General features: G+C 38.1%; 1 protein-coding gene across 3 annotated transcripts in view; it reads right to left on the reverse strand.

Moving 5' to 3' along the window:
- SCN7A (sodium voltage-gated channel alpha subunit 7) overlaps nucleotides 1-14,499 on the reverse strand; it is an 83,565-nt gene extending 69,066 nt beyond the window's left edge. Inside the window, exon 1 of one of the 3 annotated variants that reach the window (XM_025460047.3) lies at nucleotides 14,165-14,499. In XM_025460047.3, coding sequence (XP_025315832.3) covers nucleotides 14,165-14,174 — 10 coding nt within the window. In that variant the 5' untranslated portion in view covers nucleotides 14,175-14,499. Of the gene's footprint in view, nucleotides 1-10,423; nucleotides 10,557-13,934; nucleotides 14,065-14,164 lie in introns of those variants that run through there. The other 2 variants (XM_025460048.3, XM_025460049.3) reach the window with 2 other exon arrangements.
- Nucleotides 14,500-17,720: the final 3,221 nt, after the last annotated feature.

Here is a 17,720-nt window from a genome sequence, read left to right on the forward strand (position 1 = left end):
ATGCTTACTAGACTGGTTCTGCCGTATGATGTTGGCTGTGATCTCAGCTATGACTTAGTGCACTCTACCTATAATCCCTCCCTCTATTTTCTTTTGTAGATACCCAGATTTAGGATTACTGGGTATTGAGTTTTAATCTATCACATGATTTTATTTTCCTCAGATTGATTTTGTTACTATCATTAAGCATAATTTGAAGTATTAGTATAATATAGAATCTACATAAAACCTAAATAGTTTGTTACAAATAAGAATGGGAAAAATAGAGGTTATTAAATAACTGATACAGGAAATTTATGGAAAATGCTTTTCCACTCAACTCTGGGAAACGAACTAGGGGTGGTGGCAGGGGAGGTGGGCGGGGGGTAGGGGTGACTGGGTGATGGGCACTGAGTTAGGCACTTGATGGGATGAGCACTGGGTGTTATTCTATATGTTGGCAAACTGAACACCAATAAAAAAATAAATTTATAATAAAAAAAGAAAATGCTTTCCCCCCCATTATTTTCATAATTAGGATGAGTATTATCTTTCTTTTAGTCATTTTAAATCAAATTTAGAACTTACTTTCCATAAAGCTTTTGGAGCATGAAAGAGCATGCAAATGAATTTGGTTTGTGCATTTTGAAGTTCAGGCATTCTCTGTCTTCTAGTTGTGCTGATGGTGTGGGTTTTGTGTAGTTTGTTTCTCTTTTTGTACTGTATTATTTGTGGAGCATATATATGGAGGTTCAGAATCGGGCAGTTTCCATTATACTTCTTACAGCCAAACAAAACTTAGATGGTTCAGTGATTTAAATGAAAAATAATTTTTTAAATAGTCTAAACTATGAAACTTAAAAAAGAAAACTTAAGTGAACATATTTATAATAATTTAAAATGGAAGTCCTAATTTAATGAAGCAAAGTGCTGGTAGGATTTGAGGAAATAAGCACTCTAATAAACTTTTTGGTAGTGTTAATAGTAGAACTTTTCTAGAAGAAGATCTGGCACTAATTATCCAAATTAATATGTGTATACCTTACCCTAGCAATTTGAATAATAGAAATTTACTTCACTGATATACCTCAAACCAATTTCTTTTTTTTTTTTAAGATTTTATTTATTTATTCATGAGAGAGACACACACACAGAGGCAGAGACACAGGCAGAGGGAGAAGCAGGCTCCATGCTTGAGCCTGACGTGGGACTTGATCCTAGGTCTCCAGGATCACCCCTGGGCTGAAGGCAACGCTAAACCACTGAGCCACTGGGGCTGCCCCCAATTTCTATGCACACATATATCTGGACTGTCATATCATATAAAGAACATGGAATATGGAAGAAGTACCAGTTTAGATTAGGGACAGAAGAGGTAATGTTTTGAATTTGGGGGGTTTGAGGTATCCAAAATAAAAAATTCAGAGATAAGTTGGAAATTTGGACCTGGAGCTTAACAAGATAATTAGACTGTATGTGTCTATATATTTTATATATGTGCATAAATATATGTGTATATATTAGTATACATATACATGTACATACCAAATATGATTATATAGTTATATAGATAAATAAATAGTTGAAATCAAAAGAGTACAAGAGATTATGTATACTTGCAAATGTGAAATTCTTTATAGAATGATATTAAGGACAGCCCACTGAAAAGCATCTATCTATTATTTAACATTTGCGATTTTTAAAAAAAATTTTGAAAACAAGTGATTTTATGTATCACTAAGTATTTTAAATCACATTGGTAAAAAAAATAAGAGACATCATAGTTAAAATATTGAAAGCCCTTAAAGCAAAGTGACATGTATTAGGAAACAATAATAAGATGATTACTTGCTTCTCATCACAAAAACACAGAAACCAGAAGATGGTGTAATGTTTTTAAAGTGTAGAAACAACAAAGAAAAGATAAATCTAGAATTCCACATAAAGCAAAAGTATCTTTCAAGAATGAAGACAAAGATATTTTTAGATGTTTAAGATGGAAATCTAGATCTGTAAGAAGAAATGAAGAGCAAGAGAATTTGTAAATATGTGGGAAATAAAGCATAATTACCTAAACCAGGAGATAGCCCAGTTGTCCATCAAGAGAATAGACAGAAAAATAAAAACTATGGCATATTATATAATAGAACACAATCCAGCAACAAAAACAAATGAAGTACTGATAGATCAAAATGACTAAGACCCAAAATATTACGCTGAGTGAAAGAAGCCTTCTGGCAAATATCAAAACTACACAATCCACTTTATATGGAGTGGTAGAACAGACAAAACTAATCTCTAGGTATGGAACAGAAATCAAGTGTGAAGGATGCTGGAACTTTCTGGGGTGAGAACATTCAAAGCCTATTAGGACTTAAGAGCACAAGAGTATACACATTTGTGAACACTCACCAAAGGATACCTTAAAGTTTGTGTTTTACTTTTATTTTTTTTTTTTTTATTATTTTTTTTTTTTTATTATGATGGATCCCCTTAGAGTTTTTAGCTCTCAGACTTGTCCACACTGAGCCTCCAGCACTTCATCAATTATGCGTTCAGGTTTTCCTACTGTAGTACTAGTTCCCACAGCAGTTTCTCCTCCTCAATTTCTGCTCCAATAAGCAAGGACTCCCTATATTCTCTTGTCTCTCCAATCTTTTTTTTTTTTTTTTTTTTTTTTTTTTTTTTTTTTGATAGGCACACAGTGAGAGAGAGAGAGAGAGAGAGAGGCAGAGACACAGGCAGAGGGAGAAGCAGGCTCCATGCACCGGGAGCCTGACGTGGGATTCGATCCTGGGTCTCCAGGATCGCGCCCTGGGCCAAAGGCAGGCGCCAAACCGCTGCGCCACCCAGGGATCCCTTGTTTTACCTTTAAAAAGCCCAAAAGCCCATGAATAGAACACTTGGGCATCTCAGTTGGATAAGCAAGCATCTGACTCTTGATCTCAGCTCAGGTCCTGATCTCAGAGTCGTAAGATTGAGCCCCACATAGGGTTCTGCACTGGACATGAAGCTTGCTTAAGATTCTCTCTGTCTTCATCTCTCTGTGTACCCCACAAAATAAATAAATAAGAAAAATAAGAAAATAAAAAACCTATAAACAAATACTGAATTCCAGTTAAATATATGAATTATAAAGTGTTTATGGTGAGCTCTGCTGGTGTTTGCAACTTATTTTGAAAGGCAATATGGAAATATGAAGAACAGATAAATGGTTTGAGGAATGCATTGATAGATAAATGACGAACTAAATATTATAGAATGACTATTGAAGACTCTAGGTTCTGAGTATAGGGTGTTCATTACACAGTTCTGTTGCTTTTTCTGTTTGAAATCATTTCATAATAAAAATTTGGAAAAAAAACATTTGGTTCTGGAGCTAGATTACTTGGATTCAAATCTGAGGCTTTAGCATTTTCTAACTATGACGTTGAGCAAAGTACTTAATCTTTCCATTCCTCATTTTCCTCAACCAAATGTGAATAGGAAGGGCTTACCTCTGTGAAGAGGAATGTGAGCATTGAGAGTTAATAAATATAAAGCGCGGGATCCCTGGGTGGCGCAGCGGTTTGGAGCCTGCCTTTGGCCCAGGGTGCGATCCTGGAGACCCGGGATCGAGTCCCGCATTGGGCTCCCGGTGCATGGAGCCTGCTTCTCCCTCTGCCTGTGTCTCTGCCTCTCTCTCTGTGTGTGTGACTATCATAAATTAAAAAAATAAATAAATAAAATTAAATTAAAAAAAATAAAATAAATATAAAGCGCCTAGAACAGTGCCTGATAGTCGCTATACAATAAATACTAGTATTCCTATTTTCAATCCTTTAAAACATGGTATTTTTATGTTTAATCATCTTTTTAATTGAAATTACGATATTTCATGGAATTTAGAAAAAGAATAATTTTAATTTAATTTTTTTCTTTAAGACTTATTTATTTATTTTAGGGGGACAGGGCAGAGAGAGTCTCAAGTAGACTCCGTGCTGAACACCGAGCCTGATGCGGGCTCCATCTCACGCACAAGCCTAAGATCATTTCCTGAATCTAAATCAAGAGTGGGCTGCTTAACTGACTGTGCCACCCAGGCACCCCTTATTTAATTTCTTACTGATAAATCAAAGTAATAATAATATTCAACTACAATGATCACAATACATCCTTTTCAAAAAAGATTTTATTTATTTGAGAGAAAAAGAGTGCAAGAGAGAGAATGAATTGGGGGGGGGGGGGGCAGAGATACAGACACCCTGTGGAGCAGGGAGCCTGATAGGGGACTGGATCCCAGGACCCTGGGATCATGACCTGAGCCAAAGGCAGATACTTAAACAACTGAGACACCCAGGCGCTCCAATATTATGAGATCCTTAAATAATTTTTAAAACTCAAAGAGTTCTGCTTTTTACATTTTCTTTGGCTTTATTTATTTATATCTCTTTTATCATCAGACTTCTAGATTTTTTTCCTGCTGCTTACAAGTTCTTTGCTTCTATATGCTTCCTCTTCTAATCATTGCCTCCAGCTTATTAAGTATAAACACCATTATAATAGGTGTTAGAGACGGCAGTCAAGCTCTCCAATGGGGGGAAAATAATCAACCAAATTTTAAAAATTCTGGCTTTTCATAAAACTTCTCCCCTCTCCCTATCCCTGATATCATTATTTTCTTATTCTGAGATATAGCTGGAAAGCTTGTGATTATGAAGGCTGACCCTTGGATAACTAAGGTAGAGCATACATGTCTTTAGATTCCCAGATTCCAGTCAGCTTTAGAAGAAGCTGATGGTATTTCTTTCTTTTATAAGTATAATCTAAAATATGACACAATCATTATCCAATGGTTTAATGTTCCAAGGGTATAACTCTTTCTACGAAGGTGTACTGTTGGAAGGCAGCTGGTTGGATAGACTTAACATGTGACAAAAAATAGCCATCTCCAAGCTCTAGTCTCCAAAACTGGCTCAGGCTTCACTCTGTTTATTGCACAACTCATTTATATTTCTGGATTCTTTGTGTGTTTGCATCTCTTCCCTCCAGTTGGTTATCATTTTCTTTATTCCAACTATTTGTCTTGTCCCTGGTGCTGTTTACTCTTTCCTGACTTAAATGACTTTTGATTTATGGCTCTGATCTTTACATTCTCTTTGTGTTCTGTCCAGAGTTTAGTCAGTTTAGGCTAAGGCTCCTCAATATGTGTATCTGACTAGCACTGACCTACTTTGGGTCCCAGTTCTGGGCTTTTGGTGGCTTCAGATTTCATGATTGCTCACTTCTATCATTCCTTAGATCCCTTGTCCTAACGCCCCTCAGACCCCTTGGAGTACATTATTGGAATGTGCTATATTGCAGAGAAGTATGTTCTTATTTTTATTTATAATTTCAGATATATTTAAAAATTAAGCTTTGATTTTTCTTTAAAAAATATTTCTTACATTTTGATATGTCATACAGGGCCATAGGTTTAACCACGGTGTTTGCTCTTAACAATTTATTTAGCAATCATTTGTAGAACATATACTTATTAAGTGCCAAGCACTGTGCCAGACAGAAGCACTGGTGATAGTAATAAAATATAGTCACTGAATTTAAGGACAATGGGAGACAGACATGTAAATAAATAGGAACCAAGTCATCTTGGTCATCTCTGAAAACTAAGCATCAAGAGCAACAAGGACTGAAATTAAAAATCATCTCCAACATGTCAAAATTTCCAATAATCTCAGAACAATTAATGTCTCTCTTCTTTAGGGAGGAGCAGTCTAAGATATTAAGCTTCAGAATGACACAATCAATACACACAATAGAATTAGAAGTTCATAACCAGGGTCAGATAACAAAGTCTCTCTATTTGCAGCTGACTGCAAATTTTGGAAGAACAATGAACAGAAGGAAAACGTAGTGGCCGTTGAAACACCAGGAATGGATGCAGTTGACTGGGAATAGGATCTCAATGAGGGTCTCTTGCCTCACTATTGAATATCACTATATATGACAGTAAAAAAGACAGTAGAAAGTGAGGTTGCCAGGAACACAAAAATAAAGTTGATTCTGCCTTAAATATTCCTACTTGAATCTTCTAAGACAACAAAGGTTTTGATCCCTACCAGTCAGTCTGGGAAAGGGGTCTAACCCAACATTCTAAACCACTCAATGTCCCCAAATTCTCCAGCTGTTCTCAAAACTTCTACTGCTTTGTGAAATTGGCCCCTAGAATTTCTGAATTATCCCTTGTTTCTCAAACAAAATGAGCAAGTTGTAAAGGAGCCAGAATCTTCCTAGAATTGTATTCATAGCGAACCCAATCTGTCAGATCCTTGACCAAAAATTTCTGACCAGAGGCCATGTTAGGGCTCAATAATTGAGAGAAAAATGCCCTTTGTTACTACCCAGAGGAATGCAAAGGGCTCTGTCATGCAACCAGATTCTATAACTTGCTTTCAATCCTGAAGTACTTGATGCAACCTGCTCCTTTGATATGCAAGACCTGACCCGATTTCTGTTTAAAAAAATCTAAAACTGGCACTCTCCCTGGAGCTTTCGGGGACATTCACAACTAGCTGACCTCCATGAACATCCTCTTCATATGCAGTTAAACTGCTACATTTCCTTGAACCTTCATTGTTGCTCACCTTTTGAGCAGTAGAACTAAGCTCAGAGATCCACAAACTATGCCCAAATGTGACCAGATGTAAGAGTTAAAACCAGTTGTCATGTAAGGCCAACTATAAACCTCTAGCAGCTAATTTGGCACTGGGTTATCTTGTGATGAGCACAAGACCTTAGACAATGTATGAAACCCTAGGCAGCTGACTAGATGTGATAGCATCAAATCTGCAGTTCATGACTCCTGGGGCCTCTGAGAGGACAGAGAAGGTGAGAGGATGGTGGTACTGTGAGTTGTATGGAAAGAAAATCCTCTTAATGCAGCTGATTTGAATTATACCAGCCCTTGACTGTATATTAGAAATCTCCTGGTGCTAATATTGAAAATCTAGGAAGCAGCCCAATCCAGACAGACAATTTCAGAACATCTTAGCCTTGGGCCCCTTGAGATAAAACTAATGCAGCTTGCTAGATAGAAAGATTCTTTTGGCTAATAGCCAAGTTTCATCCACTCACCTTTATAAAGCAGGCAGAGGCATCATTGCATTTTGGGAGATTGTTTTTTTCTTGACTGAGCTCTTAACTACAAGAGATGAAGCTACACTTGAATTGCTGAAGGGAATACTCATTTTAGAACATAACTTCTCCAGAAGATGCACATGTTTTTCACCTTTTTGGGTACCTTTTCCCCCCCATCTCTAAAATAGTCCTCATTCTCTAGGTGCCTATTTGGAAATGATCTTACCAGATGTTGCTATTTTGCCTCAGAGGTCCTGTGCAAAACAGCTCTAAATTTGAAGTCAAAGAAATGCAACTGGGACATCCATCTTATCCCATTGCGTCCAGTTCCTCCCAAGATAACGAATCTATCTTTTTCCTTCTTCTCTTCCTCTTGTTTCCAATACATCTTATCTCATATTTAAGTAGCATGGCAAAAAGTAACAATTTTGGGGGACAGTTTGGATTTATGCCTACTGTTGAGAACTAATTATTAATAGCATTCTTTTTCCTTTCAAAATCATCTTTAGTGGGATGATGAATGACACAGCCATCAAAGCAGTGAGCCAATGCTCAGCCTCTTCATCTGAGTTCCCAGGGAAGAGGCTATATGGATAGCATTCTGTATTGGCAACTGCAGCTGTGTTTTCTTAGAGATAATAAAGGACAGGGAAGAAAGGGAATGCCAGAAGTCAGTGTTTTTCCTTTCTCCTTGCCTCATTCTCTACTGCTTCCCTATCCCTTAGTTTGATTCCCTAAGTAGAGCCTGCCAGTAAGGCAGTCAGGCTGGGGAGACAGATATTCCCACATGTAAGAGGTGACTGACCAGGATAGGCACAGCTCCCTTAATTTTTTCCCACCTTATGGAATGGGAACCACAACATCTAAATGATAACCTCTATGCTTTCTGCGAAGCTAGTGTTGAGCCTAAGATGAGCTAGAGTAGCTTTTCCAAAAGATTTATGAGATGTTCTACTGTATACCAGGTAGTATATATTTATTTATTCTTCTAATATATTTACTAAAAAGACTTAGAGTAGCTGACAAGGGCATAAGTCATATAGCAATATAATATAAATTAATAAAAATAAAGCAAAAATAAAAATCCTTACTCTGTGGATCCACAGAATAAGGATAATATCCCAAATGCCAATTTCACTCTGACATGGAACAGGAGATAAGGGTAAAAAGACTTCTCAATTTCCAAAGTATTTTCTTTCTATATCAGAAATGGACAATGCATCAAGCCTATTGCACCAATGACATTCAAATAACTCTGAAAAAAAATAATGCTACTAATGACAAGGCTGGTAAATTAACTTGAGACTGGAAGGTATTGCACGCATAAGTGAAGGAGACACAGTTAATGTGATCATTAAACAGAATCTGTATGGTGAGAAGGTGAGAAGCACAACAGCTTTAGTGATGTGACCAATTTATTTTTTAATTTTTATTTTTTAATTTTTAAAAAGATTTTATTTATTTATTCATGAGACAAACACACACATACAGAGAGAGAGAGAGAGAGAGAGAGGCAGAGACACAGACAGAAGGAGAAGCAGGCTCCATGCAGGGAGCCCAATGTGGGACTTGATCCCAGGACTCCAGGATCACACCCTGAGCTGAAGGCAGATGCCCAACCACTGAGCCACCCAGGTGTCCTGAAGTGACCAATTTAGATTGACATTTTTGTTCATTGAGAGCACTTAAATGCACTTCATAGCACTTAAATGCTATATATTATAGCTTATATTTCATCCCCTCTCGCATTCTATGATGATTCACAGCTCTCACCTTTTTTTCTCTAGGGTTTAGAACTCAAATGATATTAGAGGCAGTGATTTTTTTCTTATGGAGAATACCAAAATAATAGCATTGTCTTTTAGGAAGCAGAAAGCTATGAGGAAAGATGACTGAAGCTCATGAAATTCTGATAGATACGGGTAAGATTAAAATAATCAATCATTTTTACTGTAAAGTTCTACAGGGCATCATTGAAACTCTCCTCAATGGATGCAACATTGATATGGAAGCAATGGACACCCTCATAGAGTTCAGCTAGGAGCAAAAATAAGCACATTCTTTTTTCCGTTTGGTACTAGTTTCTAAAATAAAGTTGCATGTACTCATTGGCCCAGCAACTAAGTTGTCTTATGAATATTCTTGTTGAAGTTTGAGAAATCATGTTTGCTAAGATGTTAATCACAACATACATTTAGTTTCAAAGACTAGAAACAATCAAGTAGTCCACCCTAAGGAACGAATACCATAAATTTCAGTATGTTGCTATCATGGAACACTAGTAATAATAAATAAGACAGATATATCTGTCTTTGGGAAAGATTCCCGAAATGAATTAGTGAAAAATTTAATGTTGAAATTGGCTTTCATTGTTCACCTTTGACTAAAGTATAAGAATTACATACATCATACTATATATGCTAGTGCATGCATAATGTTCCCCCTCTGGAAGGAAGTAAGCTGCTATATCTATGGAGAGGGGTTGATGAGGTGTCAGAGGATTTTGTCATCTTCTGGTTAATATTTCTATACTATTTGAACACAAATATATACAGACCCAAAGTCCAGAAATGGAGAGTCTTATACACTGAAGGCTCAGGAATAAAGCATAGGTTGACCAGAGTGGCACCAATCCACCTGGAATTTTGTAGCTGTCTCTTCCTCTTGACTTGAACTGACTTGGTTTTCTGCTTTGGGATTATTTTTCCCCTTGAGCTGCTTACTTCTTGTTAGTTTTGATGATCTGAGTTCTACTCTTTTACCTCTCCTGAGCATACAGTCCGTCTTGCCTGATTTAAATGACTTTTTTATCTGACCTGGATTCTTCCTGTAGCTCTGCTCTACTCCCAGGTCAGTCTATCTTGGCTTTGATATACCCATTTAATTCTGGACTCAATTCTCTCTGACAATTTCAGCTAAGTATTCCTAAAATATATCATTCTGCAAAGGAAATTTTTAAATAAGTAACTTTCTCAAAAACATACATATGCATTGCCATTTTGTTTTGATTATATTCCCTAAGATTTTTAATACTCGTCTGGATTCAAAAACTAGGAAAACAGCCTTGTCAATAAATGAGTACCACCAAAAATAAAAAAAAAAAAGATCTCTTTTGAGAACCGAATTCCCCCCAAACCTAGTAAACTTGGATTCTAGTAATGGTTCATTAAAATAATCAGGAGCTGATGTCTTCACAAGTATCTTCTTGCCAGGGAGGAGGAGTGCAGGTCATACACATTCAGAGTGGTACAACCTATACTGAAGAGAAGAAATCTGGAGAAAAGTATCATGTTACAAAATCTTAGCATCTTGTCTCAAGTTCACTTACCAGAATTAGCCCAAGGAAAGCTCAGTGGACATTTGAAAGCCCTGAGTGGATGCAGGACAGTAAGTCATTGTGTAAGATGGTGTCTCACCAGGGTGAGCCATAATGACTAGCAATGGAGGCAGGGAAGGCTTCCAGGAACATGAAGGAAAGCTGCCTCAGTTTTAAGGATGCCCACTTGAACTTCTCTGGCAACCTCATGTTTCACTAGCATGGTTCACTTATTTCTATGGATACGGTAACAACTTCCAAGCTGCGCCTGTCCAGCCCACCAGAACAAGCATATTGGGGAAAGGCCAGAATCTTTACAGAACTAACTGTTCTTGTGACCCTAGTCAGTCAGACCTTTGACCAGAAGAAGCTGGCCAGAGTCCATTTAAGAGCTCAGGAAGAAGGAATGAATTCTTGCCCCTAATTGAGTAATACAAAGGAAAGATTGTTATACATGTACCTTCTATACCCATCAGCGATCCTGAGACCTTTTGGCCTATGGTTTTAGATGCAATTATATCTATGGAATACAAAAAAAAAAAAAAAAAAACCAAACTGGCATATTCACTGGAACCCTAGCAGTCTCTTAGAACTGGCTATTTGCCGCTGCTCCTGGTTACCCTGAAAGAGTTGGTCTGCTTTTCCAGGATTGACTGAAATCCCAAAACTACACTAGCTTTTCAAATGTAGAACCAGACACATAGATATTCAACTCTTTCTAGAGTTGAAGAGCAACTTTGAAACATATTAGGGTGAGACTAGATATAGACCAGAACCAAGTTATAGCCTGCAATCAGGTGCTTGGACCCTGAAATCTCTGGGGGAACTTGGAGAATTAAAAACTGGCAGATCAGTTGTCTCACTCTGGCATTTGAATTCGAAAGGAAGAAATATTGCATTCAGTACCATATATTTAACCAGGTATATGGTCCTCAAATCATCATCCTTTGGTTCTAGTTTAAAACCAAATGCTCTGCCCTAATCTCAGACTTTTAGAATTATAATTTGTCTGGCTGGGGTTCAGGGGGCTGGTAAGGGAGAACTAGCTTCAGCATTTTGGTCAACTTTTGTTTGATGTTGATATAGTCAGTTTGGCACTTGCCTGTTGTGTGGTGTCCAGAGCTATCCACAGAGCAGTTATCCTCAGTTAGCAATAGGCTGAGTCAAGTCAGTCAAGTGTGTCTATAATTGGGATACCTGTTTGCCAGAATTAGGGATCTCCCACTGGCATGGAGTGCAACTAGAATAAGCCTGATTTATAAATGAATGAACAAATATATGGAAATCATGATCTCAGTTGGGCCAAGAGATACATACACACCAGGTGAAAAACATCCCTAGAAGCCCTTGGATGAAATTCTCTCTTCAGCCTTAAAGTTTTCTTCCTTCAGCATTGCAGAAGGGATGACTTCCTTGCCTGGCCTTGATCAGCTCACCCTAATAGAAGAGAAAGGGGCCAACTCAGGGAGAAATGAGATCTGTACAAGTTCATATGACGGTGAGTGACTACATTGCTAATAGCTAGTAATGGGAGGGACTTATACATACCCTCTCACAACTGATAAAACTGATACTGGTTAGTGAAAATAGTAGGACCAGAGTCCCAGAAATCAAGAACATCGCTTTTACACTAATGCTTCCACCATAAGCTTTCAAGAGAATCTACGATGCTAGGTTTAGGGTTGTTAGTCAGTTTCTGGGCACCCCTGTTGTGGTACAGATCCTACCATAATGAGAACCTAGGGCTGAGGTCTATCAGGCTACTCCTTCCCTAAATAAGGTGTTGAGTAAATACTGCTGTTTCATTCCCAGAGTGCTTTAAAGCTGTATTCATCCTACTGGGGCAAAATTCATGGGAGTGTATATCAACTGCCCTACCAGAGCCTCTCCCACAGGAGGCTGTGAGACAGAATGCCCAGTTCTTAGGTGTTTGGCTCTACCTTCTGCTCTTTAGTGGAGGATGATAGGCAGCAGCAGGTCCTGGGACCTGCATATGTCATCTGGGGTCTCTAGATCTCTTTTCTGGAGCCTACATCTAATTTCAGGTTTTTCTCCTATGGTTTTCAAACACATCAAGGGGGAAAGAAGGCGCTCACAGTACCTCTTCTGAGTCCAGGATTATAATAAATCCCAGAAGTTAAGAGTAGAATATTGTATACCTAAACTTTTATTTCTCCTATATTAATTAATTAATGAGCCAAATAAATTCACCAATATCTAATATACTTGCATCCCAAGGAAGTAAGACCACATACCAAAAATAAAATTTAGAGCTAAAAAGAGGAAGAGGATAGGGCATATTTTGAGAATATTTAAAATTATTTACATGTGTTAACCATGGCACATGAGGATGCAATCTCACAGGCTAGAATATTCTTTAAACTATACAGGTGGCAAGAGATCAGAACCTGGATTTGAATATTTTTTCCTTTAGTGCATTGTAGTGAGGTTGTCGAAGCCCCTTTCATTTTTATATAGACATAAAATGAGAATAGTAAAGTGGATAAAAACACAAAACAATTCCTTATACAAGCAACAGTTACACGTGATATATTCACAACATCCTTCATGTAATCTGTTATTCAGTCCTCACCAGGATATGTAAGTTTTTGATGTGTCACTTACAAATTAGAAGAATAAAGCTTAATCTAACATGAAATAATTAATTTCATTTCTAAAAAATGAAAATTTATTTTTATCATTCTAAATCTCAATGTCTTCATTGGATTTTCAGCTCATTATTGATTAGCCTAGTAACCTCAACAAATTACCTACAGGCCTTATCTTCTTCACTTGTAAAATTAGTGGCTGGGTTGTAGAAACTTTAATTAGGGCTGGAAAATAGCAGGTATTATGCACAGGACTCTGTTTATTATAGGGCCGAGATTCCTTCTATTTTGCTATAAACTACTCTCCTAAACAATAGCCAGGAATAAAAGTATCCACAAAAATACTACCCATACTCATTACAAGAGAATTTTCTGACCAATATCCAAATTTGAGTCCATCATTTCCATTAATAAAGGGAGCATATCAGTGTGTCATTCTACATATTTTTTATCACTTGTCCTACTTTGACCAATATCCTAAGTATTGTAGTCAACATATAACCAGAGTCACAATGAACACATCATCACTTCTAGAAGATAACTTCCAGAACATATGCAGTTCACAGGCTAACCAAGATAACAATAAAAACAAACCTGTTGATCCAAACAATACCAAAATGCCCAGCCGTTTAAACTGCACACCATTTCCCATCACATCTATGCCTCTGATTTTTTTGTTTTTATTTTTTTAATCTATGCCTCTAATTTTATACTGTTGATTCACATATGAAAAGCATCGATCTTAAAATTACTAAGTTACTTAAGAGACAAGATTCCTTCAAAGTATATTCCATCTTGCTGTGTAAGCTTTTATTCTCTCTCTTCTATCATTGTGTCATGTAACTAGAAGTCGTTGCCATATAGGATTTCTAGAAATTTTTCACTAACAGAGCCTCTTGGCTTCAGAAGCTTACCTGGTGGGATGAGAAAACTGACCACAGACACAGCACATAGTAAACATCTGCAGACCAACGCTGCTTTCGAAGTAGCTCTCTTAATTCAGGTCCAGAATCTTAAATCTACTGCTAAAGACCCTAAGGGTGTGTATGGGGTGGGGCAGGCTGGGGGTGGGTGGGAAAGGCTGGCAGCAGATGGCGGCTATCACCATCCTGGGGCTGGGCACACAGCAAGAAGAGGCACTTACTTGCGACCATGTGACAGGTCTCCAACAGCACCTGGGGAAGGAACCCTGAGAAGCACAACTCCCTGGAGCCCTTTTCTCCTCCTGGGCTTCTTTTTCTTCCCGGATCTCTCTGGCTTCCTGAGTTCTGGTTGCTTAGGAGGTGTTGCTAGGCTGGCGTCTGCCCTCACCAGCTGATGCTACAGGCCACGACGGCTCGGCGGTGAATGGGCCCCCACTGAATTCCCAGCTAGAAACCGGGTCTTTGGGGTGGCTGCCCAGCCACTGACCCGCAGACCCCTCCTGGCCAGACGCGCAGTGGAGCCGCGCCTGCCGCCTTGATGCTGTTTTTGTGTCCTCCCTCCTCCCTCCCATCCCCCAGCCACGCCACCCTCTCCCCCGCCCTCATCCCCAGGCCGGTGCGCGACTTCGCCTTCCAGACCGGGCGTGGGCGGGGTGATGGAGACGGAGCCTGCCTAGGCCTGAACTGCAGCTGCAGCGCGTCTCCTCCACAGCTGCCCCAGGAGGGCGGAGGCCAGAGGAGAGGGAGCGGAGAGTTCTTCGAGAGCTTGAAAAGATGGAGAGAAGTGGAAGGGGATGCAGCTAAGGGTTCTGGAAGGCTGGGAATAGGAGGGAGATGGGGGAGAGGAAGAGAGGAAGGCAGCAAACTCATGTCTTAACCTCTAGTCGCGTTCTCTATCCTCTTGCATAGCTGCCCCAGTAGAGCTTGTCAGGGGGCAATTGTCAGCCTGCAGTTTTCAGACCTGAACATCACTTAGGGATGTGTGTGTGTGGGGGTGGCCTGTTAAGGAAGGAATGGGCTGGAGCTACTACAACCTCATTCTAGATTTCTTTCCCACTCTGGTGATTTGAGGTACAAAGAGGAAAAATCATGCATATTTGGAAAAACTGGTGTGCAGCAATGAAGTTTGGGGGTGAAGGGAAGAGATGTTGGACCTTCTTTCCCAAAGGGAGTTTGGAAACTGTTACATCATAGAATGTTCACTTATAACTCTATCTTGTTTGCAAATGGTGATGTTTCTTTAAAAAAAGACAAAAACAAAAACTATTTCTACAACACACCAGGAAAAAATAACAAAAATGAGGAAAAGGGAAAAGAAACCATGTATATTTATGAGAGGCTTTAAGTTTATATTCCAAAGTGTGAGAAAGAAGTGTAAAGTGGAACTAAACACACACTGGTTCTCTGCATACCATGTCAGATACTGCATGTTTCATCCATGATTCACAGAAAAGGCCTTGTTACATGTATTTTGTTTGTTTAAATTAACACTTGTTATGAAAGACTTCAAACATATACAAAAATACAAAGAAGGTTTAATAAACTCCAATGTACTCATCACTCTGCTTCAGTCACACTGCCTCAACTATTGTCAACACATAGCCAATCTAGTTTTATCTATGCTTGCCCTCACACCTTGGATTAGCTTAAAAGTAGTCCAGACAACATAATATTTTATCCAAAATTATATTAACATAAGTCTCTGCATAAGCACTTTAAAAATACAACCCCCTCCATACAACCCAGTACCATTATCATACCTAATAATTAACAATTACTTCATAGTGTCAAACATCCACTTGATATCTTTTTAACAAACAATGTATGGATTATCATCTCTTCTTTCCCACACTTTGTGATGGCAGTACAAGTGAATGTTCTAGTGCACAGAACTCTCCTTTGGGGCAATCCAACTTATCTATCCCTTTTCACCCAGAAAAATCTATGCATCTTTCAGTATATTAAAACATAAGAACATTTAACAAATTTAATATTAAATATTTTAAAGCTTAAATAATATACTTGACATAAACTTCTTTGTGTAATGTGTAGTGAAGAGGCAACTAATCCCAAGACACTATGCAAACCAATAATAGAAATAAGAGACAAACAGAAGGGAAAACAATGATGTTGGACTCATCTTCTGAACTGGGCAATCATTTTTGTGTTGTTGTTCTGGAGGAAATATGTTGCTAGTGTGGGACACAAAGGCAGAAGAAATTTATTAAATCTCCTTACTACATCCAGTCCATTGAAATGTCCTTGAAACAGGTAGAGTGACATTCTTCTAGGAAGTCAGCTGCCTCGATATTAATACTTTGCTAAGGGCACAAGACAATCTCAGTCTGCCCCCTCAGATGCTGTAAATTTACTTTAACATATAAAAATTCCCTTAAAACTTCCTTTATCTCTACTCCCAAGATACACGTTGGCAATCATTCCCAAAGCATATGACCCACCGATATACATCCGAAGAGTCTTATGAATAAGATTTTATTAGACTGTAATAAATGACCTTTTTCCAACAATAGCTGGCCCCTTCAAGGTCCTGGAAACCTTGGTTCCAAAATTCCTTAGAGACTTAGGCTATCCCTAACTCCTTCCTAACTTGAAAATATTTAATGGGCCATTCCTGATAACCCCAGTGCAGCTCTTTCTGCCCACGGGTCATGTCCCCATGTTTTAATAAAACTACCTTTCTGCACAAAGAATGTCGCAAGAATTCTTTCTTGGCCATTGGCTTCAAACCCTAAAATCTTTCCTACATCACTGCCAACATTGTCAGATAATATTACTAAGTTAATCTGACACATTTTAGCAATCATTATGATCCTAAAAATGACTTGATGAGATTCTTTTGGATTGCTCAGCAAGGGGATGCTGTTTGTTTTCTACACATCTGCCTTAAGAACCTTATAATTATGTTTTCTAAGCTGTGTTTCCTAAGTATGTATCCAGAAGGTGGAAGCTCTTCTTTACCAAGAAAAATCTGCTTTTGGTGAGGATGCAGAGAAAGGGGAACCTTCTTACACTGTTGGTGGGAATGCAAACTGGTATGGCCACTCTGAAAAACAGTATGGAGGTTCCTAAAAAAGTTGAAAATAGAGCTACCCTATGACTCAGCAATTGTACTACTAGATATTTAGCCCAAAGATACAAATGCAGTGATCTGAAGGGGCACCTGCACCCTAATATTTATAGCAGCAATGTCCACAATAGCCAAACTATGGAAAGAGCCCACATGTCTCTCGACAGATGAAGGGATAAAGAAGGTGTGGGATAAATATATATGTATATATTTATATAAAATAATATACATTTATTTTATTTATATGTATATATGTACACATATATTTATATGTATATATTTATATGTATATGTATTTATATTTTATATAAATATTTATATAAAATAATATAATATATTATATATATATAATGCAATATTGCTCAGCCATCAAAAAATGAAATCTTACCATTTGCAACGACATGGATGGAACTAGAGGGTAGTATGCTAAGCAAAATAAGTCAACCAAAGAATTATATGATCTCATTTATATGTGAAATTTAAGAAACAAAACAGAGGAGCATAGGGAAAGTTAGGGAAAAATAAAATAAGACAAAATCAGAGAGGAAGACAAACCATAAGAGACTCTTAACTATAGGAAACAAACTGAGGGTTGCTGGAGGGAGGTGGGTGGAGGGATGGGGTAATTGAGTGATGGGCATTAAAGAGGGCATGTGATAAGCCCTGGGTATAATATGCAACTGATGAAT

This window comes from Canis lupus, chromosome 36 (assembly GCF_003254725.2).
Source record: "Canis lupus dingo isolate Sandy chromosome 36, ASM325472v2, whole genome shotgun sequence".
Classification (NCBI taxonomy): domain Eukaryota; kingdom Metazoa; phylum Chordata; class Mammalia; order Carnivora; family Canidae; genus Canis; species Canis lupus.